Source organism: Scyliorhinus canicula, chromosome 16 (assembly GCF_902713615.1).
Source record: "Scyliorhinus canicula chromosome 16, sScyCan1.1, whole genome shotgun sequence".
Classification (NCBI taxonomy): domain Eukaryota; kingdom Metazoa; phylum Chordata; class Chondrichthyes; order Carcharhiniformes; family Scyliorhinidae; genus Scyliorhinus; species Scyliorhinus canicula.
The window spans coordinates 65,619,348-65,645,643 of NC_052161.1; the positions used below are offsets into that span (position 1 = coordinate 65,619,348).

Sequence of the window (26,296 nt, forward strand, 5' to 3'; positions counted from 1 at the left end):
AGTAGATCAACTGACCCATTGGGCTGCTCCAATATCCAGTCTAATCATGGCTGATTTTGGCCTTCAACTCCACTTTCCTGCCTGCTCCTCATATCCCACAATTCCCTGAGATACCAAATATCTGGCTATCCCAGCCTTATTGCATTTAATGATGGAACATCCACCATCCTCTGGAGTAGAAAATGTCAAAGATTCACTGACCTTTGAGTGAAGTATTTTTTTCTCATGTTGCTCCTAACAGATCGGCCACCTGTCATGAAACTGTTATGTATCAGAGAATACATTCCTGCCGGGAAGTTCTCCATCTTCGATTGTATGAGCAACACCTCTTAATAAACCTTTCATCGTATTTTACCTGAATCCAGAGTGTGGCACCTTCACACCTTTTCTCTTTGCGGTAACAAATAAATATAACAGAAACTCTGACTCCGTGTTTTAGATTTCATGACCAGCGGGAACAATCTTTGAGCACCCATCCTATTAAACCCCTTCAAAATCCTATATATCTTGATTTGATTGCCTCTCATTCTTCCAAACTCCAGTGAATGTAGGCCCAGTTCAGTCAGCCTCCTATCATAGGACAACCCCGTCTTCCTAGGGACCAATTTAGTGGACCTTTACTGTAAACCTCCAATGCAAATCTATATTTTCTTAAATGTGGGGAGCAAAACTGCTCATGGTACTCCAGATATGGTCTCACCCTGTATGATTTTAGCAAGGCTCCTTTATTCTTGTGGTCCAAACATGCTATTCTTGCCTTCTTAATTGCATGCTGCATCTGCATGTCAACTTTCTGCATTCATTGTCCAAGCACACCCAAATCTCTTGAACCTCAACACTTACAAGTTTAAATCCTTTTTTAAAATGTTCTGCTTTTCCATTCTTACAACCAAAGTGATTGACTTGACACTTCCCTACATTGTACTCCATCTGCCATCGTATTCCCTACTCAGTTAACCTGTCGATATCGCTTTGATACCTCTATTTGTCCTCTCCAAAGCTTACCTTTTCCACTTAGCTTTGCATCATCAGCAAACTTGGATACATTACTCTCTGTCTCGTCAGCTAAGTCACTAATATAGATTGGAACTGTTCCGACATCGAGACTATTCTGAACGGGACTCCACTATTCACAGTCTGCCAAGTGAAATGCCTACTTTATGACCATTCTCTGCTTCCTGTCTATTAACCAATTTTCTGTATATAATGTATTGGCTCCAATCCCATGCGCCCTTATCTTGCCTATTAACTATTTGTTTGGCACTTTCTTTATCAAATGTCTTTTGGAAATCCAGGTATATACATCTACTGCTTCCCCTTAATCTACCCTACTAGTTACAACCTCAGAAAATTCTACTAAATTTGTCAAACAATGTTGTCTTGTTTTAATCCTCAGACTATTTCCAAACCTTGATATTCTTGTAATCATGGGCGGGATTCTCTAATCCCGCCTCAGAGTATCCACGCCGTTGTAAACGCGTTTTACGACGGCGTGAATGGGCTGCTGCCAGGACTAATTCTGGCCCCTACAGGGGGCCAGCACGGTGCTGGAGCGGTTTGCGCTGCTCCGGCTGCCGATCCCGGTGCGAACTGTGCGTTGCGGGATCCACGCATGCGCAGCGGTGCCGGCGCCAACGTGCGCATGGGCAGTGGCCTCCTTCAATGTGCCGGCCCCGACTCAAAATGGCGCAGGGTTACAGGGGCCGGCGCGTAGGATAGGAGGCCCCCAGCCATAGAGGCCGGCCCGCTGAACGGTGGGCCCCGATCACGGGCCAGGCCACATCGGAGGCCCCCAGGGGTAGGATCCTCCCTACCCCCCACAGGCCGCCACCCAACCCTTAAACACCAAGGTCCTGCCGGCTGAGAGCTGGTTAGAACGGCACCAGAAAGTCTTATTTTTGTTTTTACAGCTGCTCGGCCCATCGGGGCCAGAGAATCGTGGGGGGGGGCCGTGTACAGCGGCCCGTGGCCCGCGCCAATGAGGTCAATTCTCCACTCTGCGGAGAATCGCGTGCCAGCGTCGGGGGGCATGACCCGGTCGCGGGGATTCTCCGGCTCGGCCCAGGGCTGGGAGAATCCTGTCCCATATCTCTATAATGGCCATTAGTTCTAAATTATTTATCTACATTTGTACCACCAATTCATCTAACTTATTGTAGATGCTCTGTGCATTCAGTAAAGAACCTTTAATTTACTTATTTTTTTACTTCTATTCCCGACACTGACCTTATTCATTGTTTTTTGCTAAATTCTCTGTCACCTCTCTTCCTGTCCCATTCTCTAGTTTTTACTCACATTGCTACACTCTACTAATTTCTTAATATTTATCTTTGGATTTCTAAACCTTCCTTCAACCGAACCCTTCCGCTCACCCGCATGTTAGTTTAAAATTGTGTCCAGTACTGTGTTATATAATTGACCAGGTCACTGGTCCCAGCTCAGTTTAAGTGGAGCCCATCTAATTAGATTAGCTTACTCTTCGCTGAGTATTGATGTCAGATATATTATCAGGACTGGATGGGGTGCATCTAAGATGCTGAGTGAAGTAAGGGTGGAAAGTATGGAGGTTTTTTGGCCTTCATAGTAAAATCCTTCTTCAATACAGGAGTGTTGTCTGAGAACTTGAGAAATCCTGTTCAAAAAGGTTGCAGGGCTAAAACCAGCTACTGTAGGCCAACCATTTTAACCTCTGTGGTGGGAAGATTTCAGAGATGATCGTCTGGAAGAAAATGAACTGTCAATTGGATAAGGGTGGATAAATTGGGGAATGCCAGTTTTATTCGGCACTTTTTGAAGTGTTAACTCATTTTAAAAAAAATTTAGAGTACCCAATTAATTTTTTCCAATTATGGGGCAATTTAGTGTGGCCAATTCACCTAGCCTGCACATCTTTGGGTTGTGGGGCCGAAACCCACACAAGCATGGGGAGCATGTGCAAACTCCACATGGGCAGTGACCCAGAGCTGGGATTGAACCTGGGACCTCGGCGCTGAGAGGCAGCAGGGCTAACCCACTGCACCACCGTGCTGCCGAAGTGTTAACTCATTTAACTGAGTTTTTTAATGAGGTAGCAGAGATGCTTGCTGTGGGTCATGCACTTGATGTGGTGTAAATGATCTCCCAAAAGACATTCAGCAAATACATAATAGATTTGAAACACATGGAATAAAAGTAATAATGACAGCATAGACTCAGTGACAGGAATTAGAGTAGTGGTGAACTGGTGTTTTTTGGACTGGAGAAAGGTACACAACAGCCCCAGGGACCGATGCCAGGGCTTCTCTTGATGTAGGTTAATAGCCAAGACTATGTGTGAAGGGCACAATTTCCAAATTCCAAATATGGTGGTGAACTGTGAGGAAGATATTGATAAAATTCATGAAGATACAGACAGACTGGTGGATTGGGTGGACAAGAGTAGGATTAAATTTAGCGCAAGGACTTGTGAAGTAGTACACTTTGGTAGGAAGAAAAAGGCAATACAAATATAGTGTACAATTCTAAAATAGATGTAGGAATATAGAGAACATGTTCACAAATTATTAAAGGTGACGGGAAGTTGAGAAAGTAGTTAAAATGGCATGCAGGCTTCATATATAGGGGCATAGAGCACAAAAGCAAAGAAGGCATGATCACCCCTTATGTAACATTGGTTCGACTTCAACTGGAGAACACTGTCCAATTGCAGACACTGCACTTTAAGATGGATTTGAAGACTTTAGGAAGGATGCAGAAAAGATTTACTAAAAATGAGTGACTTCTGGTGTGGGAACAAATTGGAGAAGTTTCTGAGAGAAGAGAATGTTGAGAGCAGATTTGTAGAGCAGTTCAAACTCACAAGAGGACAGACTAGGAGGGTGATTTTGAGCCCGCACTTGTCATTCATTGGATCGGCGAAAATCCAGCGGGAATCAGGAAATGCGACTTCCGGTGGCGACTATAAACTGAGTGGTTGCACAAAAGGTGGCTCTCTCATGCAAATTTTTTGGTGGATCTTTTTAACCGGTCGAATGGGAACCAAAAATATGGAACAGCGCACCAACCAAATCCCCAGCTACAACCCGCCCGATAGACATGTCGGCAAGCCAGCAGCCAGGCCACAAGGCCACTTAAAGGAAAGAGAGAGTAGGGAAATACAGTTTTGACTGGGGAGATCGGGTTTCCCGATTTTCCCAACCCCTTGCTGGTGACGTCACAAGAATCATAGCTGCAAAGGGTGTGAATTATATTTGCATGCAGTTGAATATTATTAGCTGCTCCTGCCTCATGATCCCCCTCACTAAATATTCAAACCTTACCAACGTGACACATGTCACTGAAGTTTAGCCAGATTTGAGTCAGTTGAGGGGGTCCCTCTGGGGGCCCAGAGGTAAGTCTAGCCCTGGGGCGGGTTGGGGGACAAGTCCGGGAAGTGCACTGACACTGTCGAGGTATAGGTTGGCACTGCCAGGTTGGCACAACCAAGGGGGGGGGGTGGGTACATTGATATGTGGTGCAGTGGGAATGCCGGCTATACTTCCTGTGTTGGTTTGGGGCTGGGGGTTCAATACCAGTGGTGGGTGGTTGTGGGGGGAGGGCAGGAACAGGATGCCTGTGAGGATTGTCAAGTGGGGAGACCCCGATACGTCCATGATGGTAGCTGGAGACCGTTAGGGAGCCATTTCAAGATGACACCACAATCTCTTCGGAGCAGGCTGCCGCTACGAGGCTCTCCCTGCCAGAAAGGGCTTAAGACTTAAAGAGAAAACTGGTCTGTGCAACTGGATAGTTGCATAGCAGTTTTCTGCCTGAGCCTGACACTTCACCAAATTCTGGTAAGGTTCTGCCGGAGATTAAAAGAATGTGCTCCCAATGGTACAGGGTTGAGAACCAGAGGACATTCATTTAATGTGAAGGACAAACGAACCAAAGGCAACAAGAGGGAAAACCTTTTTATGCAACGAATGGTAAGGAACAGAATTGAGTGGAAGAATAATTGAAAAAAAAAAATCATTATTCATGAAATCAGGCAAGCAACTGAGATCCATGCATAGTAATCCACTTTAATTTTCAATTTAATAAATTGAACTGTGATGTATTGTGTAATGTCAAACAATAATATTTCATGACATGAAATATAAATTGCATTTAAATGTTGGTGCGACTTTCTATGTCAAATTCCAAATTAGTTTTGAATTAATTCAAGGAATTGTCTTTGATGCATCAAGACGAGAAGAAGGCATCCATTTTAAATCAGAGACAGACCAATTGAAATATTTTCTAAACGGCGAGTGACTAGAAACTGTAAAAAAGCAAAGGGATTCAAATGTCCAAATATAAAGATTCCTAATCGCCTTCCACGGGCACAAAAAGAAATAAAAATCTGTATGAAATGATGGCCTATATCTCAAGGGGTTGCAATGTAAAAAAGAGAAATTGATGCTTCAGTTGTGCAGAACCTCAGTCCCACATGGTGTTCTGTTTCAGGGAGTGAAACTCAAGAATGATAGGAAATACAGTCCAGATTTCCAAGAATGGTGGGTGGGATTCCCCGCCGACGGGATGCTCCGTTTTGCCAGCGCCCGGGGGTTTCCCAACAGTGTGGGACAGCCCCACAGTGGGAAACCCCTTTGACCAGCCGGCGTAACGGTGAATCCTGCCGGTGTGGTGAGGCAGAAATGTGGCATGGCGGTGCGGAGCATCCCACCCCATATTCGGGCTCAGGGCACAAAATTCTGAAGACAGGATGATTTAATCAAGGGTTTTAAAAAGATCATGATATATAAGGTATTTCCTGGTGCTCAGGACCACAACAAGGGGCCTACAATCTCACAATGACAGGCATGCTGTGTGGGATTCTCTCAGCCCGGGGCCGGGCCGGAGAATTTCCACGACAGGAGAGAATCGTGCCACGCTGCCCTGAGACCGGGACGGCACCAGTCGGTGTGGTCGGCCTGGCACCAGTCAGGGGCCGCTCTACGCGGCCCCCCGCTGATCGGCCATCACAAAAAAACCCGAGTCACACCGGCGCCGTTTTAACCTGCTCTCAGCCGGCGGGACCTCCCCGTGGAAGGGTGGCCTGGGTGTGGTTGGGGGGGGGGGTCAACCCCAGAGGGGCCTCCGTTGTGGCCTGGCCCGCAATCGGGGCCCACCGATCGGCAGGCTGGCCTCTCGGGGTGGATGCATCCTTTCTCCTGCGCCGGCCCCTATAGCCCTATGCCATATTGCGTTGGAGCCGGTGGAGAAGGGAGCCACTGCGCACACACGCGTTGGCGCCGGTGCCACTGTGCATGCGCGGACCCTGCGGCGCCCAGTTGATGCCACGATCAGCAGTTGGTGCGGCATGGGCTGCTCCAATGCTGTGCTGGCCCTCTGTAGGAGCCAGAGTTGCTGACCCTGAGGCCATGTTGATGCCGTCGAGAAACGCAATGGCGTTTCCGACGGCGTCAACACTAAGCCTCAGGATCAATGAATCCCGCCTGCTACTTAAGAGTTGATGTGAATCGATATATTGGGTGAGATTCTTCGACCCCGGGCCGGGTCGGAGAATCTCAGGGTTTGGGAGGGGGGGCGCGATTTACGCAACACCGCTCCAACGCTGGTCTGCCGATTGGTCACCAGAGAATCGGTGCCATTGGTGCTGGTGCAGTCAGTGACCCCGCAATTCTCCACACACGATGGGCCGAGTGGACACCGAGATAGGCCAAGTCCCATCGGCGCCGTTCACATGTGGCCCTCGCCAGCGGGACCTCAGCATTCATCCTGCGAGGACGGCCTGGTTGGGGGTGGGGGATCCAACCGCGGGGCGGGCCTCCATGACAGCCTGTCCTGTGATCGGGGCCGACCAATCGGTGGGCCAGCTTGTCCTGGTGGGTCCTATGTTCCTCCGCGCCAGGCCCCTGTCACTCTTCGCCATGTTGCGTTGGGGCGGGTGCGGAGAAGGAAACCCATGCACATGCGGAAATTCGCGCCAGCCATAGCATGCACGTGCGAACCCGCGCCGGCCGTAGCGCACATGCGCAGACCCGCGGCACCAGTTCTGATCGGCATCTGGTATCAGCAGCTGAAGCTGCACAGGTTGCTCCAGTGCTCTGCGGGCCCCATGTGTGGTGCAGGATCGCTGCTCCTAGGGGCCTGTTGATGCCGTCATAAAACTCGACAGTGTTTACGACGGCATCAACACTTAGCCTCAGGATCAGAGAATCCCACCCATTGTGTCATATGTAATTGGTGCAGTAAGGGTTGTTGTGTGACTGCTGCTGTCATGTTTTTAATATCCTGGTTTGAAAGGCAGAGGTGCAATTATAACATCGTACAAGTAAGATCATAGTTCGTACCAGCCATGGATATTGTTTGTTGAAGCTTTGCTAATGGAATTTTGTTTATATTAAGAGGGTTCTCTGGGGAGTAGATAATTAGAGACATTGGGGGTGATTCTCCCTGCCCCGCGCCGGGCCGGAGAATCGCCGCAACCATGCCACAATGCCCTGACGCCGGCGCACAATTCTCCGAGGTGCAGAGGGTCGCCGCCATTTGCGCTGGCGCCTTTGGCGTGGCGCCGGCCACTGGAATCAGCTGCAGATTCTCTGGCCCGGATGGGCCGAGTGGCTGCGCGGATACAACAGAGTCCCGCTGGCAGCGTTCATCCCTGGTCACTGCCGGCGGGAACTCTGAGCGAAGGGTCGGGGGGGGGCGGCTTGTGGGGCGAGGAAAAGCGATTCTTCACCAGGGGGTGAGCCTCCGATGAGGTCTGGCCCGCGATCGGGGCCCATCTGCCTCTCTCCCCCCCCGCCCACCTGCCTCTCTCCCCCGCCCGGACCTACTTTCCTGCGTGGCCGACGCCGTGTTGAGTCGGGGGCGACGTGCGGAAGAAGTCCCCCACGCATGCGCAGGTTGGCATGGCCCAACTGCTCAAGACTGCGGATTGGCACGGCGCCCATTTGGCACCAGGAAGGGAGGTTGGAGCTGTGTGAACCGCTCCAGCGCTGTGCTGGACCCCTGTGGGGGCCAGAATTGGTCGCCCTCTGCCCATTTTGCGCCATCGTGAAACGCAACGGCATTCACGACGGCGCGAATACTTGGGCTCCATTTGGGAGAATCACCCCCATTGTGTTCAGCTTAGTAAAATGATGTAGTTAATGGGAGGAGCCAGGGGTTGAAGCAGTCAGGTGTTGGATTTTGGAGTTACACTTCAGTTTGATCTGTCTGTGAACAAACTAGCAGCCAGGAATTAGTGTTTCATAGTATTGTTAAGCATTGTTAACTGATAAGTGTACGCTATTATCATTATGATATTAAAGCCAGTAATACCGTGTTAGCAATAAAGTTTATTTTATTGTAGCATATCATTTGTGCATGGAATCCCTATTGGAGTGAAGTATCCTTTCCACACAGTCTTACAAATTAAATACAATACTGGGGTTTCTGTCCAGTTTCCTAGTAACTGTTGGGGTCTGGTCTGGGATCGTAATAGAGTTATAAAGAGCACATTTTTGCACGAGACACCAGACAAATCTGGACTTTTCTGTGGAAAATGATGAATATTGCGCAAATTGTAATTCGCAAGACTGAGGGAACAGATTTTTATTTGGTAAAAGGGTATTCAGCAATATGGATCAAAAGTGGATAGAATGGAGTTGGGTACATATCAGACATGACATAATTGAATGGAAGCTCTGGTTCAAGGGCTGAATGGCCTACTCCAGTTCCTATATTTGTAAGTGCAGATTCAATTTTAATCCATTTGGACAAATTTTACTTTAAATGCACAGGGCAGAATTTTCTTGACTAGTTGGAGGTAGATTCTGTTGCGTGCGGGTTGGGAAAGCACAGGAAACTGACAAGGGTCAGGGTCCCCACGTCATCCTGCCCTCTTCTGGCTTTTCCCGGAACAGGATGAAAGTTTAATAGCAGGGTTGAGGTGAGCAATAAAGAATCAGTTGAGATAGTTAAGAAAACAACTAAGACCACAAGTCCTCGATTTCCCAGCCAAACAGCCATTTCCTGACCTGCCAGCAACACACCAGGTCATCAGCGTCATCAGGGTCGCTGGTTTCTGCCATGGGTCTTCACATGACTGAACAGGCCAATGGGTGACCTACAGGTCTTTGAGCACATGGGACAGGTCAATCCGCAAGGTAATGGGAACCGGAGAGCAAGATTTGTTTCCTTTTCTTTCCTTTGCTGATGGCACCCTGCCTCATCATTCAGACACTGTGACTGAAATGCAATGCAGCCTGATGGACACATTGTCACTGTTTTGAACGATTGTTAGCAAGCTTCTCCCAGTCATTAATATCAATGCTGCCACACTTCAGCAAGGGGTTCAGAGCTCCTTTGAAGCACTTATTTTGTCCTACCCTGGAACAATGGGCATTTTATGTGAAAACAAGAACCAGCGGGGAGAAGCTTTTTGGCTATCTGGACCACTGAAGCTGATTTTGTCAGGGTTTTTTCCTGAATTCTTATGGAGTTGGCTTCAAGAGTTGGTGGACAGCATGGTAGCACAGTAGGTAGCACTGTTGCTTCACAGCTCCAGGGTCCCAGGTTCAATTCCGGCTTAGGTGACTGTGTGGAGTCTGCACGTTCTCCCTGTGTCTGCGTGGGTTTCCTCCGGGTGCGCCGGTTTCCTCCTGCAGTCCATAGACGTGCAGGTTAGATGGATCGACCATGATATGTTGACATGACATGTTATAATTTAGGAGGGGTTATTAGGTTACGGGGATCGGGTGGAAGTGAGGGCTTAAGTGGGGTCAGTGCAGACTCGATGGGCCGAATGGCCTCCTTGCACTGTATGTTCTATGTTTTCTATGTTTACCCGGACACGCGCCGGAATGTGGCGATTAGGGGCTTTTCACGTAACGTCACTGCAGTGTTAATGTAAGCATACTTGTGACAATAAAGATTATTATTATTAAGAAAGACACTGTAGTTTCTTTGAAATTCCTCCCACTGAATACAAGGGATGCACTGAAATTATGGAATTTCTCTAAAGTTCTTACGTGTCGCTGATACACAGTACAGCTCTCTCTGCAGTACAGGAGTAAAGTGATGACAACTGCCATGAACCCTAGGACTTTTGTTAATTTGCAGAGATCTGTCAAATACTGACTACAGTAGTTTGTAGAAACGTGCGCTGGCATATCTGATATGGTGTTGGATCTCCTCGTCAGTGGTGGCTTTTTGAGACAGGTAGCTGCCAAGATGTGGGAAGTGTTCAACTCATTCCAAAGTCTGTCCTTCACCAGATATCAGAGACTGGATATTTTGATGACCCGGTGTGAGTTGATATCAGTTCTGTTTTGGCAACATTCAAGGACAGGCCATGTTTCTTATGCAGAACTGAAACGATCCAGAGTGGCTTGCAAATCCTGGACAGAGTGGGAAATGACGCTGCAGTCATCTGCAAGCTGTAGATGATGTATGTCTACTGTTATCAGTTTAGTTTTCACAAGGAGGTGACTTAGGTGAAAGAGTTTTCCTTCCAGAAGGTACTTAATATTCACACCAGAGGAAAAGTGATCTTTGGTGAGGCGAACAGCTACCATCAGTTATATGGTAAATAGTATGGTGGCTATCACGTGACCTTGCTTGACCCTGGTTTGGAATTTGAAGATGTATGTTTTAGATCTCCCACTCAAGACAGTGGCAGTCATATCATCATGACGCAATTATAGGATTGTGCTGGAGTTTCTTGGACATGTTTGGTAAATAACCCACAGAGCCTCATGTCTACTGAGTCAAATGCTTTGGCCAGAGTGAATACAATGAAGAGTTCCTGGGGTTGTTCTCACAATTATTCTTAGATTTGTCTGGCAACGAAGGCCATGTCGGAGGCTAGTCTGGAAGATATAAAACCACATTTCTTTAATTGAACCAATCCTGGTGACAAAACTGATTTTATTTGATCGCATTGCTGGAAAGGTTGTTTCCTCTTGTTTCTGGGAGAGGTCACCTCACTGCAGGACCTCAGGTCCCACATCAGGACCTCTGGAGAATAGAAAAAGACCTGGTAAGCAGCCTTCACAAATCTTTGATTTGATTTGATTTATTATTGTTACATGTATTAGTATACAGTGAAAAGTATTGTTTCTTGCAATACAGACAATGCATACCGAACATAGGGAAGGAAGGAGAGACTGCAGAATATAATTTTACAGTTATAGCAAGGGTGCAGAGAAAAGATCAACTTAATATGAGGTAGGTCCATTCAAATGTCTGTTGGCAGCAGGGAAGAAGCTGTTCTTGAGTCGTTTGGTACGTGACCTCAAACTTTGGTATCTTTTTCCTGACGGAAGAAGGTGGAAGAGAAAATGTCCGGGATGCGTGGGGTCCTTAATTATGCTGGCTGCCTTTCTGAGGTAGCAGGAATTATAGATAGTCAATGGATGGGAGGCTGGTTTGCGTGATGGACTGGGCTACATTCATGACCTTTTGTAGTTTCCTGCGGTCCTGGGCAGAGCAGGATCCATACCAAGCTGTGATACAGCCAGAAAGAATGCTTTCTATGGTGCATCTGTAAAGGTTGGTGAGAGTCGTAGCTGACATGCCAAGTCCTTTCATTTTTAATTAGAAATTAGATTTCATTAGAAATCTTTTCTTTGACAGAACGGAAATGTCATTTCCCCTAACTGGTTGAGGTTGCAGTGGTTAGATGATAAAAAATGTGTTTGCTCTGACAAAGCACAACAGCTAGGCACTGAATTCAGTGAATAGGCTTTTGCCATTCTGCCAGGAGCTAAAGAGAAAAGATTCTGCACATAGTTTCCTCCTTTTTTATCAGATGCACTGGTGTTAACACAATTTACTTGCTATAGAGGATGGATGGCAATTCATGAGAAAACAGATTAGAGCAAGCATGCTGTGTCTTTTATTGTAATACTTTTAATTAATCAATTCAAAAGCATGTTAAATAATAATTATAACTAGAGCCATTAATCATTGTGTTTATTGCACAGGAATGTACTGGAGAAGTACAAATGACAACAGCATCATCGGGAAGACTTGTGGACACTTACGTGTGACTATTTCCAACTCCCCGTGTCTCATCTCTCGTCACATACTCCAAGTTCACAACAATGATAACCATCATTTGATCTACCACCGCTTGAAATAACTGGCATGCTTGATGTGTTATAAACAGACCTTCTGGAAGTGGGCAGCACGCTGGATTGTGGTTAGCACAATTGCTTCACAGCTCCAGGGTCTCAGGTTCGATTCCCGGCCTGTGTCACTGTCTGTGCGGAGTCTGCATGTTCTCCCCGTGTTTGCGTGGGTTTTCTCCGGGTGCTCCGGTTTCCTCCCACGGTCCAAAGATGTGCACGTTAGGTGGATTGGTCATGCTAAATTGCCCTTCGTGTCCAAAATTAGGTGGGGTTACTGGGTTATGGGGATAGGGTGGAGGTGTGGACCTTGGGTAGGGTGCTCTTTCCAACAGCCGGTGCAGACTCGATGGGCCGAATGGCCTCCTTCTGCACTGTAAATTCTATGATTCAGACCTCAGTGAAAATTAAATGGCTGCCAATGGTAACCATGGATGGTGTCAATGCTGGTGACTGTAATTCATTAATTGCCAAATTAAAACTAAAAGGTAAGCAAAGGTAATGAGTGATGCACTATATTGAGACATTGATGAACAGTAAGCCAGGAACCTTTAACTCAAGTTATAGAAGGGTCGCTCTCTGAACAAGAGAAATGTAAATTCTACCCCACACGTTGTTTGACAGTTTATCCTTGTCCTCTCATCCTGGTCATTTCCTAGCTTTATTATTGATTGAAGTAGATTAAAGGGATATGTGAATTATGTAACATTGGAGAGGAGAGAGACTAAGGTGAAAATAAAGAGAGAAAGAACAAATCAAATCAATCACCCAAAGCTGGAACTGACCGTTTTATAGTCAAGAATTATTTGAGTGTTGGTTGTGCTGTTTAAGCTCATGAAACCACAGTTTTACTGCTGTTCTTCTGTGCAAAATGGTGTGCACTGGAATAATTATATAAAAGGCAGTCAATGAAACATAAACTGCAGTAATAATGTTCAGAATCTGTCTAAGGTGCTAAGCAGTCAGTAAAGATTTTGAAATAGTAAATGCCAGGACACCATTGCTCTTTGCTGATAACATTTCATTCTGGGAATGCACCTTAGGAGCCAGTAAAAGCCTCAAAAGATCAAGGGAAAGAAAGCCTTACTGCACATAGATGAAGGTCAGCCTGGGAAAACCTTACAATGTTTACAGCTTCTCCATAAATATCTTTTTGACAAAGTTAACCAGTGCAGCACCACCATGAGATAACCAGGTTAATGAGTGATTTGCTTCAATGAAAATGCTGTCTTAATGGGAAAGTGTATGTGAAAGGTGGAATTCTGCAGATGTGTGTAGACCAGGAATTCCACAAAGGCTGTTTCATCAAAAGCCCCAGAAGAGTGATTGCATTTCAAAGAGAAAATCCAGCATGTTCCACAAGCTGCACTGATTACTGGCATGATCAGTGTGGGATATACTTTTGTATGTCAATGCTATTCTTTAAGTAGCATGGCAAACAGTATAAAGATACCACGCTGGCAATGAAAGAGGCAATACGAACCCTCTACATCGTTTAAGGAGGCTTTATTGAAAAGAATTGGTGTGAGTGGGGAGGGCACGGAGGGAGTAAGAGGTTTGGAGCAATTGGATATTCCCAAGTTCATGCCGACAACCATGCTCATGACATGGAAAGTAATACAATTGGACAAAAGGCACTGCACTTGAATAATATCACGAGCAAAACCATGCCGTGTTTTGCAGTCTGATTAACTGAGGTGGAAACTTGACAATGTTCTTTATTTGACTGAAATAGAGTAACAGAGAAAATCAATATGGCTCATCTGAGCAAGTCATCCAGTGCCACAATCACCAGCTCACCCAAGTATTAACATAGTTATACATCCCTGAAATATCTGGATGGTGAGGTTGTGGAGGGGACATAACGGGAAGAAAACCAAGCAGCACTGGATACTCAAGAACAGGAATTTGGTGGGAACATGCGTGCATGGTTACTGGCTCTGCTGCAATACCTGGGGATGCAGGCTTCACAAGGCTTTCTTACAAGGTGAGATTGCTGTCTGAGGAGGATTGCCTCCATGAGTATCTAACCTTCATGGAAGATATATTTCAGACACTTAGGAGGACCATGGAGCAATCCACAGTTGGATTTTGCATAGGCATGAACAAATGCATCTACACTGTTGTCTGTCATGGAGCACGTGACAACCACTATGGCACCTTCACACTGTCCACCCTTTCTCCTGGTACTATTTCAGCTCCCTAAAAATGATTCTCAGGAATACTCAGCCTACTACTATAGAAACTTTGGGGTCCAATTTATAAGGTGCCCAAGCTTCATTCAGCTTGGTGAACAGATACAGACAACATTGAACCAGGGAATTTCAGACTTCTGAAGGTCTTTGATGATACATTAAAAGAACTGAGAGGATAATCTGCAGCAGTGGTGCACATGTAATATTCAAGGAACATACTAGATTGTTAGGGTATGCCACATCTGGGCGATCAAGCTTCTCTGCGCAAGTGACAACACATATACAAGAAAAAAATGTAGGACTAAGTGCCAAAAATAGCACCGGCAGGCATTGACTCAGACACACGCCCCCAAGTCTACAGTATGTGGCAGTCTCATGTCGCCACTTGCAATGAAACTCCATATCCAACCAGCCCACCTGCTTGCTCATTAGGGAATCATTAAGAAGCAACAGGGGGCATGTGTTTTCCACAATGTTCAAACAACAAACACAAAAACAAAGCATATGTGTAATCAAGGGGCAACATTCACTGGATGCAAGGCGGTAGAAATAAAAACACAGCTCTTGAACTGAATGTTAAACTCAGTATTTATATGTAACGCTTAAAGTAATAAAAAAACCACAGGAAAAGGGTGGCACAATGGCATAGTGGTTAGCACTGCTGCATCACAGCGCCAGGGATCCAAGTTCAATTCCGACCTAGGGTGATTGTCTGTGTGGAGTTTGCACATTCTCTCCTTGCCTGCGTGGGTTTTCTCCAGGTGCTCCGGTTTCCCTCATAGTCCAAAGATGTGCAGGTTAGGTGGATTGGTCATGCTAAATTGCCCCTTAGTGTCCAGGGATGTGCAAGTTAGCTGGGGTTACGCAGATATGATGGGTGAATGGGTGCTCTTTCAGAGAGTTGGTGCAGACTAAATGCGCCAAATGGCCTCCTTCTGCACTGTAGGGATTCTATGAAGTTAGGAATAAATGGCATGTGAGGATCAGTGGAGGAAAGAAGGAAAGGAGATGGCACACAAGAAGAATTATTTTATTTCCGAATCGATATTGGCTTTTAAAAATGAGTCAGCTCCATTGCATTTGGAGGACGGCTTGGGTTAGTACCTGTCATATCAATCTTCTTTCTCGCACTGCTGATTCTGCAGTTACTTGCCATTATCATTCACCAGCCACTTGCTCTGCAACCGCTATTGTATTCTGTTGCTATTTTATTATGTTGAATCGTTTGGACAATGGATTGCGCCGCATGCAACATACAGCTATCATACTTGAACCTTCAAAAGAACTTTACTGTATAACTCTCTGATTAGTTCAGATTTCTGAATGTTTTTTTCTATTGTCACAATGATGTGATTTGTGCATGAGTGATGAATCTGTAATTTCACTGGCTGAACAAACATATCCTGAATTGTTTAAATATGACTTTTCAAAGACAAGAAAAGGCACTGACTGCAATGGGCTGCCACAAGTCTTCTAGTATCGGCAGTTGACCAGCTTTTAGAAAGTTCTGGGGCGGGATTCTCCAGTCGGTGATGCCGAAATCGCGTTCAGCGATCGGCCGGAGAATCAGAGTTTTCAGCCAAATCGGGAACGGCACCGCTTTCTCGATGCTCCACCCCCTCCAAAGCGGCATACCAATGACTTCAGGACGTTGCCTGAGACCCGCCACCCAATGCTCCACCCTCGACCACCCGAGTTCCCAATGGTGTGGGTCTTTCATGTGGTCTAATCCGTCGGGAATTCGGCGTGGCGGCTGCAGACTCAGTCCAGCGCCGCCACAATCGGGGGAGGGCCAATCTGCGGGCGGGCAGACTTTGCCAGGGGCTGGGGGCACTGTGGCAGGGAGGTCCGGAGCGTGCGAGCCGGCAAAAGGGGGGGGGGCACTATTTCGCAGGCCGGTCAGCGAGCGGCCGCCGCCATGTTGCACGGCGCGGCCGCTGCAGGCTGCAATGCACATGCACAGTCATGAACCCGGCAATTCCCTGGGGCATATTGGCAGGTAGAGCCGGGTTCTCGACACTGCCGGCATGCTAGCCCCCAGCCAAACGGAGGACCGGTGGCTGTTTAATGTCATTTTTTCTGCCATAAAACGCCACTGTTCCCACGCCGGGGACATGGGGACATAGCCTCAAAAACCAGAGAATCCAGCCCGTAATGTTCAATTACAATTCAAACTTTGCAATTTTAACTGAGAGAGCAAAACTGCTTTTAAAAACGCAAAGCCACATCAGACCCATCAAAATATATGACTGTCTATGGAGGATGATGTGTTGGGTAAACTGGGTCTGCGAGGACTGCGTTTACTATAGTAGTGAGAGAGACAGGCTTCTAACACTTGAAGATATGCAACTCGATTTTATTGAACTCTTAACTATAATACATAATTTAACTGTGGGTTGGCACTGTGCTGACTTCACTGGATACCTGAGGCTAACCTGACCAGACTATCTTACTACCACATGGTTGCTGCTCAAGAGCTCTGACTGTCTCAGGGACTGGATCGCAAGAGAGCAGGAAAACTAATGCCCTCTGGCTTTATAGTGGTCATGTCCAGTCTGGTGATTGGCTGGTGTGTTCTGTGTGCTCACTGATCATCCTGTGTGTCAATCACTGCCTGTCTGTGCACCATCATATACCTGTGTGTATATTATGTCAGAGGAGACACTAAAATTGAAGTCTTAGATACTGAAACAACATCTGCCACATTCAGCCTCACCCAAACCCACTTGGAAATATCAATGAGTGAAGTGCAACAGGCCAGGATGCGGTCACTGCAGAGAGATTGCAAGTGACACATGTAGTGTCACAAAGGTTTTCAGCAGAGGAAACAAGCTAAAACCTTGTGCTCTCTCCCTCTCTCTCTTTTGGAACAAGTCTATAACTGGTTCAGAATACAACTTTACTAGAAATCTACCGGTGAACTGAAACTTCACAATAATTGCAACATCTTCGACATCTGCCTGCATCCTTGAAATCAGCTAATCCAAATCGGTGGCAATATTTAATAATCTATGCCTCATGGACAAGCAAAGGACACTTAATCATATAGTCTTTAGCTTTTGTCATTGTATTCTTACTTCCCTTATTGCTGGCACCTGTGTGTGTGACGTCACATTTTTAATTTGCCTTAGGTTGAATGGTTAATTAATTCACTCCTTCTTAACTTAACAAAGTCTCATTTGATTGGCTCATTATTGCTCACTCTATAAATAGTTAAATACATTTGGATTTGGAAAAGACATGTCCTCATGAAAAATAAACTTAAACCTTTGGTGTGGACAACTAAGTGAGCTGAATACAGGGGAGCCAGTTTACTCCTTCTCACCTGGTCATAACACATTGAACACCTTTGTTGTAGTATGTAGTTTAGTGTGCCTGCACAATGTTATGTCTGTAGTCGATGCAAAGATATGGGGCCTGAGATTAAGTATCGATGCTGGGGCAGGATTCGTATTCTTCCCGACAGCAAAACTGGTGCTGCATCTGGATCGATTCAGTGACTGTTGAGGGGCTAGCACCGGCACCACGGGAAACACGACTGATTCCAATGAAAAATAGTGTCTGATTCACTGGGTGCATGATTAATACTCCGGAGGCTGACAAGCTTCAGCTGCATATACACACACCTCACTCCGCACACACTCATCCCAGCCAACACAATGGCACTGGTTACACTGGAGCATGCCATTCTATTGATGAGTTGGCTGGGGCCAGAGAGAATATAGGGATGTGGCCTGGGGGTGACCCAGGGCTGCACTAAGAGGGATTTCCTGCTGGCAAGCTTTGGGTCGCCAGTAGGAAAGGTTCCTCACAGATTGGGGCACCATTCTGACTGGCTGCCTCGATTTCCCGCTTCCCCCCTTTCAGACACCCCTCCCCTTGTTTCTGACCCCCACCCTCCCAACATTAGGGAGGCCCCCGGGAACCTCCCCCTCCTTCACTCTACCTGGCAGGACCCACCTGGGCCAATCCTTGGCAGTGTCAACCTGGCACACAGGTACCCTGGCAGTGCCACCTGTGCACCCTGGCATTGCCAGGGTGACGTTGCCAGGATGCCCAGATGGCATTCCAGGGCGCCAGTGCCAAGGTGCACGGTTAGCAGGCGGAGCACGAGGATACCACCTTGCCATGACCACAATCACCTGGGGAATCTCTGGGTTTGTGTGGACCAGTACTAAACGTAGCCCTGCAAAGGTCGCCTAGGCATGGCCAATGAGTCCTGGCCACCACATGAATCAGGTGAATGTATATTTAAATTAGTTGTAAGGCTCATTTAAACACGCAAATCTGGATCTTGCACAGAGATCCAGATCATGACGTCTCCCGAGATTCCATTGAATCTTGCGAGATGTTTCAAGCGTCGCGAGCTCCGCGAAAGGCCTCTCACGAGATTCAACAGCCTCGCCCCGACACCGAGTCAGGCGCGATGAGGCCACTGAGTCGTGCCCAAATACCCAACTTGGTGTTGTGACAAGGTTGTCGAATCACACGAGAGTCCTCTCTCAAGATTCGCGACGCTCAAAATGTCTCGCGAGATTCAACGGAATCTTGCACAAATATGTGTCCGCTGAATTCACCCGGGACCCGGGATTCACCGGTCGTACCTGAGAGACCTCATCAGGGTTCCATTTAGTACTGCTCTACACAAGCGTGGACCAGTCGTAATGGCACCTGGGGGTGTCCAAGGCCTTGGCAATCCCCACGTGGTCGGAGACAGAGCAGGTGCACCCTGGCACTCCCCCTGGCAACTGGACACCATGGCACTGCCAGCCTGCTACCCTGGTATTGCCACCCAGGCACCCTGGGTCCGTGATTGACACTTCAGCACTTGACACTTCAATGCAGTGAGTGTTATCTACCAAGTGAGACATTGAGCCAAGGAGGTGGGACTGACAGCAGACAGGCCCAACAATTCCCCACCACTGCCTGGTGGAGCCATAAGCAAACAAAACTTAATAATAATTAATCAATTGCCTCTGGTGATATTGTTAGGGAACGCGGTATGATGGCCTTGGGCTGAATCGAAGCCTAGTGAATAAACCCAGGCCTACAGAATGGAGTATAGACTGACTAAAACCCAGCAACGTGAACACACATGAGGTACAAACAAGTTACAGCAAATGTCTGGGGAGGACTGACGCTGTTGGATTGGAAACAGAAAATCAGGATGCAATCTGTGGAGTGTTTTAAAATCATCCTGGGGTCTACGTGAATCCTGCTGCTGTATTTGTTATGATTTTCACTTGATTGATCAGATCTCTTTGATTACAATGGCAGTCATCTACAAGCATATTAATAGTTCATTCCAGAGAAATTGCCAGCAATAGCTCCTAACTTTATCCTTTCCATGCGAAAATGCTTATTAGACTCTAATGTAGTGTATCCATAGTGAACATTACTTTTGTTTGACTCACCTGCAACTGCAGAATAACCATTCCAACTTCATTGTTTTCGGGTACAGAAACTACATAGGTGGACTGTGAGAATACAGGACTATTATCATCAACATCAAGAACTCTGATTGGTACAGTCATGGTTGAGCGACGAGGGTCCACTGCTCCGTCTGATGCCTCTACAAGCAGGTCATACTTATCTTCTGTTTCTCGGTCCAATGATGTCATTGTGTAAATGCTACCGTTTGATGTGATTCTGAAAAGGTTTTGGAAGTTTGCCAAACTGTACCGAATTTGTCCATTAACACCGGCATCTGGATCAGTCGCCTGAAAAGTAACGTAAGTATTTTAATATGGTCACTGCTAACACAGGACATTGCAAAATTACTGTTCACATTTGATTCATCATACTTGAAGTTTTGAACTTAAAAGGATTCTTGCTTATTCACATTTTAGGTCCAGATAAGTTAGAACATGAATATAAAACATATTCAAAGCAAAATCATGTTCCTATTCTTGTCAAAGGTGCCATTTCGCAAAATGTAAGTGATAGAAAGCCATATTCCACAACATTTGTTGTGTTCATATTTGAAGGGATTGCAGAGGAGGTAAAACAGCTATTTTGGTTCATTCATCATAAAATGCTTATAAAGGGTAGACAGGACATGCTTAGTTGCAGACTGAAATACTACTTATCTTCAACATTAGAAGAGTAAAGCTATTGTACTAATGTTACGTTTAAAATATTGCCTTCTCCAGTCATCATTGTAATCTCGGAGAAAGAGAAACAATTTATGCAGTTAATACCATCATTGCATTTTGCTTGTGTTAAATGAGTCACACTTCATACTCATTTCAGGCCTGTGCATCTTCACTCAATGCACTTTTGAGATTTTTTGGTGTGCCAACAGCGAGTGTACAGCTGCCCCCGGCAAGTTACTGCCTAAATCGTCCGACCATGGAAATTGCTCAGGCTTCCAATGTCACCTCTGGTGTGGCCACTCTGCCCACATCCTGCCCGTTTCCAGCAGGAACCAGAGGTCCCACCCCACAGTTTACCAGAAATAAAATAGTGTCAACATCAATATACACAAAGGAGAGCTTAAATTGATTTAAACAACTTCTGGTGGCGCTCACGAGCCGAGTGGCTGCGTTGAGAAGAGGCGGCTCCCGCCGGTCCGTGATTTTTAGGACTTTTTCAGGGGTTTTCCCGTGGTTCTCTCTTCCTGGGTTTCTTCGGCCTTTGGGGCCTGAGGGACAGGCATCAGGTCGGTCTGGTTTGGAGCCGGTGAGGAGCCCCGCGGGATGTCCAGTGGCCGGAGTGGGAGGCATCTATCCAGAGGACGGATGTGTGGGCGGCTCTTGACACGAGGCGAGGCAATCGAGGTAGCAGGCCTGAGTCCAGAACACAATGTAGAGGGGGTGTAGAGCACAATGGGTGGCTCCCACTGAAAATGGATCTTTGAGGAGTTTGAAGTCCGTTCCCGGGGGAAGAGATTTCTTGATTTTGGAATTTTTGGAAAAAAATATGTGAAAATAATTTAGTTATTTTCGGATTGAAGAAAGAAAGAAAAAATAACATGTAATTAGAGGATGCGAAAAGCAGCTATGAAGAAGGAAGAAAACCTGGGTTCGCCGTTGAATGAGAAGGCCAGTAAAAGCGCTGACAAGATGGCGGATGTCGGACCGCATGGTGGGGCCGCACTACTTACGGTGGAAAAGATGACCGAGGTGATAGCGGTGAAGCTGGAAAAGCAGTTTGCAAGGAATATGGAGGCTTTGAGGAAGGACACGTGGGTCACATTGAAATCATTGGTGAAGGAGGCAATCGCCCCGGTGAGGGTAGCTGTGGCAAAGACATCGGCTGAGGTGAGAGTGCAGGGTAAGAAGATAAAGGAAGTGGAGGAAGCCGTGTCGCAGCACAGCGACCAGCTCACCTCGATGGGGGATGAGCTGTGGAGAGTGGTGGAGGTCAATAGAGGACTCCGAGCAAAGCTCGAGGACTTGGAGAACCACTCGAGACGGCACATTCTGAGAATTGTGGGCTTGCCCGAAGGGACATAGGGCCCAAGGCCAAAAGACTACTTCGCTAAGAAGTTGGCAGAGCTGATGGGGGAGAGTGAGAACACCTCCCAGTATGAGTTGGACCGAGCTCATCGATCATTAAGGCCGAAGCCCAAGGTGAATGGGCCGCCAAGAGCAGTAATCATCTGCTTCCATAAGTACTGCATGAAGGGGAAGGTGTTGAGCTGGGCGAAGCAGAAGCGCAAGGTGCAGTGGGATGGTGCTGGAGTTCGGATCCATCAGGACTTGATGGTTGAGTTGGCAAAGAAATGAGCGGCGTTCGGGCGAGTGAAGGCAGCACTGTACAAAAAGGGGGTGCGATTTGGTATGGTATACCCGGCGAAGCTGAGGGTGATGTATGATGCCAAAGACTTTTATTTCGAGACAGTGGAGGCGGCTGAGGCGTTCGTGAGGGCAGAAGGCTTGGGACAGACGTGAGGAGCGGAGCTGGAAGAGAGACTGTCGACTGTGATTGGGGAGCTGGAAAATGTATAAATGTCATAACTTTCTTTTTACTGACGTGTATTGTAATTTACTTCTCTTCACACTGTTACAGAGTTCAAGTTATTGGTTGGGTTGATTGGCATTCTGTGTTGCGACGGTTATATCGTATTTTAGTGAATTGTATGGGTTTGATTGTTGTTTTTGGTTTTTCTTTCTCTGGGACTGGGTGGGAGGGGACAGTATAGCGTGGCGGGGGGGAGCCACCTGCGCTAGCTAACTAAAGTCGGCGAGTGAACGAAGGTGAGGTGAGAGGAGGGCTGCAGAAATTGGAGCCTGGTTAGCAGGTTTCGATGGGCCTCCGAGGCGAGCGAGCGGGGGGGAAGGGATTGATGCTGGGAGATGTTTTTGAGAGGAAATGTGGGGGGGGGGGGGGGGATTTGGGAGGGTGGGGGAAGGGGTTCTATGTTAATAATGGATAGGGGCGGGTCAGGCTCATGGGGCAGAGCCCGGTGGTATGAAAATGGTGGATAGGAAGAGTGGGGGGGGGGGGGGGGTGGTGAGAGACCCCCAGTTACGATAGTCACGTGGACGTGACGGGGTTAGGAGGTCCGGTCAAGAGTCAAGGATGCTTGCGCATCTTAAAAAGTTTGAAAGCCGATGTTGCAATGCAGCAGGAGACTCACTTGAGGGTGAAAGACCAGGTGAGACTTAAAAGGGTTGGGTGAGTCAGGTGTTTCACACTGGATTGACGGAAGGACTCGAGGGATAGCGGTAATGGTCAGCAAAAGAGTACGCTTCCAGGTGGAGAAGGTGGTGGCAGATCAGGGGGGGTAGATATGTGATTGTGACAGTGGCGCTGGAGGGGAGGTTAGTGGTGCTGTTAAGTGTATACGGTCCCAATTGGGACGAAGTGGGATTTGCAAAGAAGGTGTTTGGGGCCATCCCCGATTTGGACACACACGAACTGATAGTGGGGGGGGACTGGAACTTGGTGCAGGAGCCAAGGTTGGACAGGTCACGGCCGCGCTCGCTGGTCCCATTGGGCGGGGTGGGGGGGGGGAGGTGTTAGCTAGGCTGATGGAGGAAATGGGAGGGGTGGACCCTTGAAGATTTCTGCACCCGAGGAAGCGGGAGTGCTCGTTATTCTCAGCAGTCCATAAGGTATATTCACGGATCAACTTTTTCGTGGTGGGGAAGGCTTTGCTGGCTGGGGTTAAGGGGTCTGAATACTCGGCAATTGCAGTGTCAGATCATGCTCCGCATTGGGTGGATATGGTACTGGATAACAGGGTAGCGCAGAGGCCAGGGTGGAAATTAGATGTTGGACTTTTGGGGGACCATGTATTCTGTGACAAAATTGAAAAGGTAATTAAGGAATATGTAGGTTTCAGCTGCACGGGTGAGGTGTCGAAGGCGGTCGTCTGGGAGGCTCTAAAGGCGGTGGTAAGGGGGGAGGTGATTTTGTTTAAGGCCGGGGTGGACAAAGAGGAGAGGTTGGAGCAGCAGAGGGTAATAGATGAGATATTGGAGGTAGATAGGAGTTATCCAGAGGATGGAGACCCAGCAAAGCTGGAAAAGTGGAAGGAACTACAGGCGAGCCTTGACCGACTATCTACCAGGAAGGCGGTGCACAAACTGAGAAGCAAGGGGTGCAGTTTACGAACATGGACATAAGGCAGGGCATCTGTTAGCAGGTCAGCTCCAGAGGGAAGCAGCGGCAAGGGGAATTGTGCAGGTGAGGGATAGGGCAGGGAAGTTGATGGTGGCTCCGGATCTGATTAACAAGGTTTTTGTGGAATTTTATGAGAGGTTGTACAGGTCAGAGCCACCTGGGGGAGATCGTGAGATGCAGGAATTTCTAGATGGGTTGGAGTACCCAAGGTTAGGGGAGGGGGACAAGGCTACATTAGAAGGAGCGATAGTGAAGCAGGAGGTAAAGGATGCGATTGGGAGGATGCAGTCGGGAAGGTAGCAGGGTCGGATGCGTTTCCGGTGGAATATTATTAAAAATTTCAAGGATAAGCTGGCACCCCTGATGATGGGGATATTTGAAGAGGCGATAGGGAAGGCGGTGGTGCCACAAACTTTGGGGCAGACATTTCCCTGTTGCTAAAAAAAGATAAGGATCAGACGGAGTGTGGGTCGTATAGGCCCATATCACTTCTGAATGTGAACGCAAAAGTATTGGCGAAAGTATTGGCGGGTAGGCTGGAGGAGTGCCTCTCGAAGATGATAGGCGAGGCTCAGACGGGGTTTGTGAAAGAGAGGCAGCTGTTTTCAAACGTTAGAAGGGTATTGAACGTTGTTATGGCACCGGCGGAGGTGAAGGAAACAGAGGTGGTTGTGGCATTGGACGCTGAGAAGGCATTCGGCCGGGTAGAATGGGGGTATTTAATGGCAGTTCTGGAGCAGTTTGGAATTGGACCAAGATTTGTGAACTGGGTAAAGCTACTATATAAGGAGCCGAGGGCGAGTGTCCGCACAAACAACATCAGCTCGATATACTTTTCTCTCCACCGTGGGAATAGGCAGGGATGTCCTACGTTCCCCCCCCCCCCCCCCCCCCCCCCCTGCTGTTTGCACTCGTGATTGAGCCATTGGCCATCGCATTAAGAAGTTCGGGGGTATGTTAAGGAATAGTGCGGGGGGGGGGAATAGAGCATAGGGTGTCCTTGTATGCCGATGACATGCTGTTACACGTGTTGGAACCGAGTGTGTCGATAGGGGGAATATTAGAGCTGCTTCGAGTGTCTGGGTCTTTCTCGGGATACAAATTAAATCTTGACAAGAGTGAGTATTTTGTGGTGTCTCGGCCAGGGGTGGGGGGGCTGCCTTTCCGTAGGGCAGGGACTTACTTTAAGTACCTGAAGGTGCAGGTTGCCCGGGAGTAGTGTGGGGGGGCTCCGCAGGTACAACATTTCTAGTTTGGTGGGGAGAGTGAAAGCTGATCTGGCAAGGTGGGACAGTCTCCCTGTCACTGGCAGGTCCGGTGCAGGCGGTTAAAATGAACCAGTTGCCACGATTTCTGTTTGTTTTTCAATGCCTGCCGATATTCCTGCCAAAGGCTTTTTTCAGAAAGATTGAGGGAAGGATTACATCGTTCATATGGGGAGGGAAGGTGGCCAGAGTTAGAAAGGTGCTAATACAGAGGGGAAGGCAGGCAGGGGGTTTGGGTCTTCCGAACCTTATGTATTAATACTGGGCGGCGAATGTGGAGAAGGTGCGAAGCTGAGTCAGAGGGGTTGATTCCCAGTGGGTCAGAATGGAGGAGAGTTTGTGCAGGGGGTCGGGATTGAAAGCACTAGCAACAGTGCGCTCCCGATAGCCCCGGGGAAGTACTCAGGGAGTCCGGTAATAACAGCTTCATTGAAAATTTGGAGGCAGTTTCGACAACACTTCGGGTTGGGGGCAAGGTCATGGGAAATGACGATTCGGGAGAACCACAGGTTTGAGCCAGGGAGGTGGGATGGAAATTTTCGGAAATGGGAGGAGAAGGGGATTAAGATACTGAAAGATTTGTTTCTTAGGGGGCGGTTTGCAGGATTGAAGGAACTGGAAGCAAAGTATGGGCTGGAGCAGGGGGAAATGTTTAGATACATGCAGGTTCAAAATTTTGCCAGAAAGGAGATACAGAACTTCCCGGAGGAGCCGGCCTCCACACTGCTGGAGGAGTTGCTGACGACAGGGGGACTGGAGAAGGGAGTAGTGTCAGCGGTTTACGGAGCTGTTTTGGAAGAGGAGAAGGCACCATTGGAAGGGATCAAAGCAAAGTGGGAGGAAGAGTTGGAAGAGGATATGGAGGAGGGGTTCTGGTATGAGGTGCCCCGGAGAGTAAATGCCTCCACTTCGTGCGCGAGGTTGGGGCTGATACACCTGAAGGTGGTATACAGAGCACACCTCGCGAGGGCGAGGATGAGCCAATTCTTTGAAGGAGTAGATGTGTGTGAACGTTGCCGGGGGAGGCACATTAATCACGTTCATATGTTTTGGTCCTGTCCAAAGCTAGACGTTTACTGGAAGGAGGTTTTTAGGGTAATTTCTAAAGTGGTGCACGTGAAACTGGACCCGGGCCCCCGGGTGGCCATATTCGGGGTGTCGGACCAGCCGGGGTTGGAAACGG

The 26,296-nt window shown here is 47.7% G+C and overlaps 1 protein-coding gene across 13 annotated transcripts in view; it reads right to left on the bottom strand.

Annotated features, from left to right (window-relative positions):
- Nucleotides 1-26,296, bottom strand: part of pcdh15b (protocadherin-related 15b) — a 1,980,039-nt gene that overhangs the window by 347,598 nt on the left and 1,606,145 nt on the right. For all 13 annotated transcript variants that reach the window (XM_038773429.1, XM_038773427.1, XM_038773426.1 and 10 more), the window contains one exon: nt 19,690-19,995. In XM_038773429.1, coding sequence (XP_038629357.1) covers nt 19,690-19,995 — 306 coding nt within the window. The remainder of the gene's footprint in view (nt 1-19,689; nt 19,996-26,296) is intronic.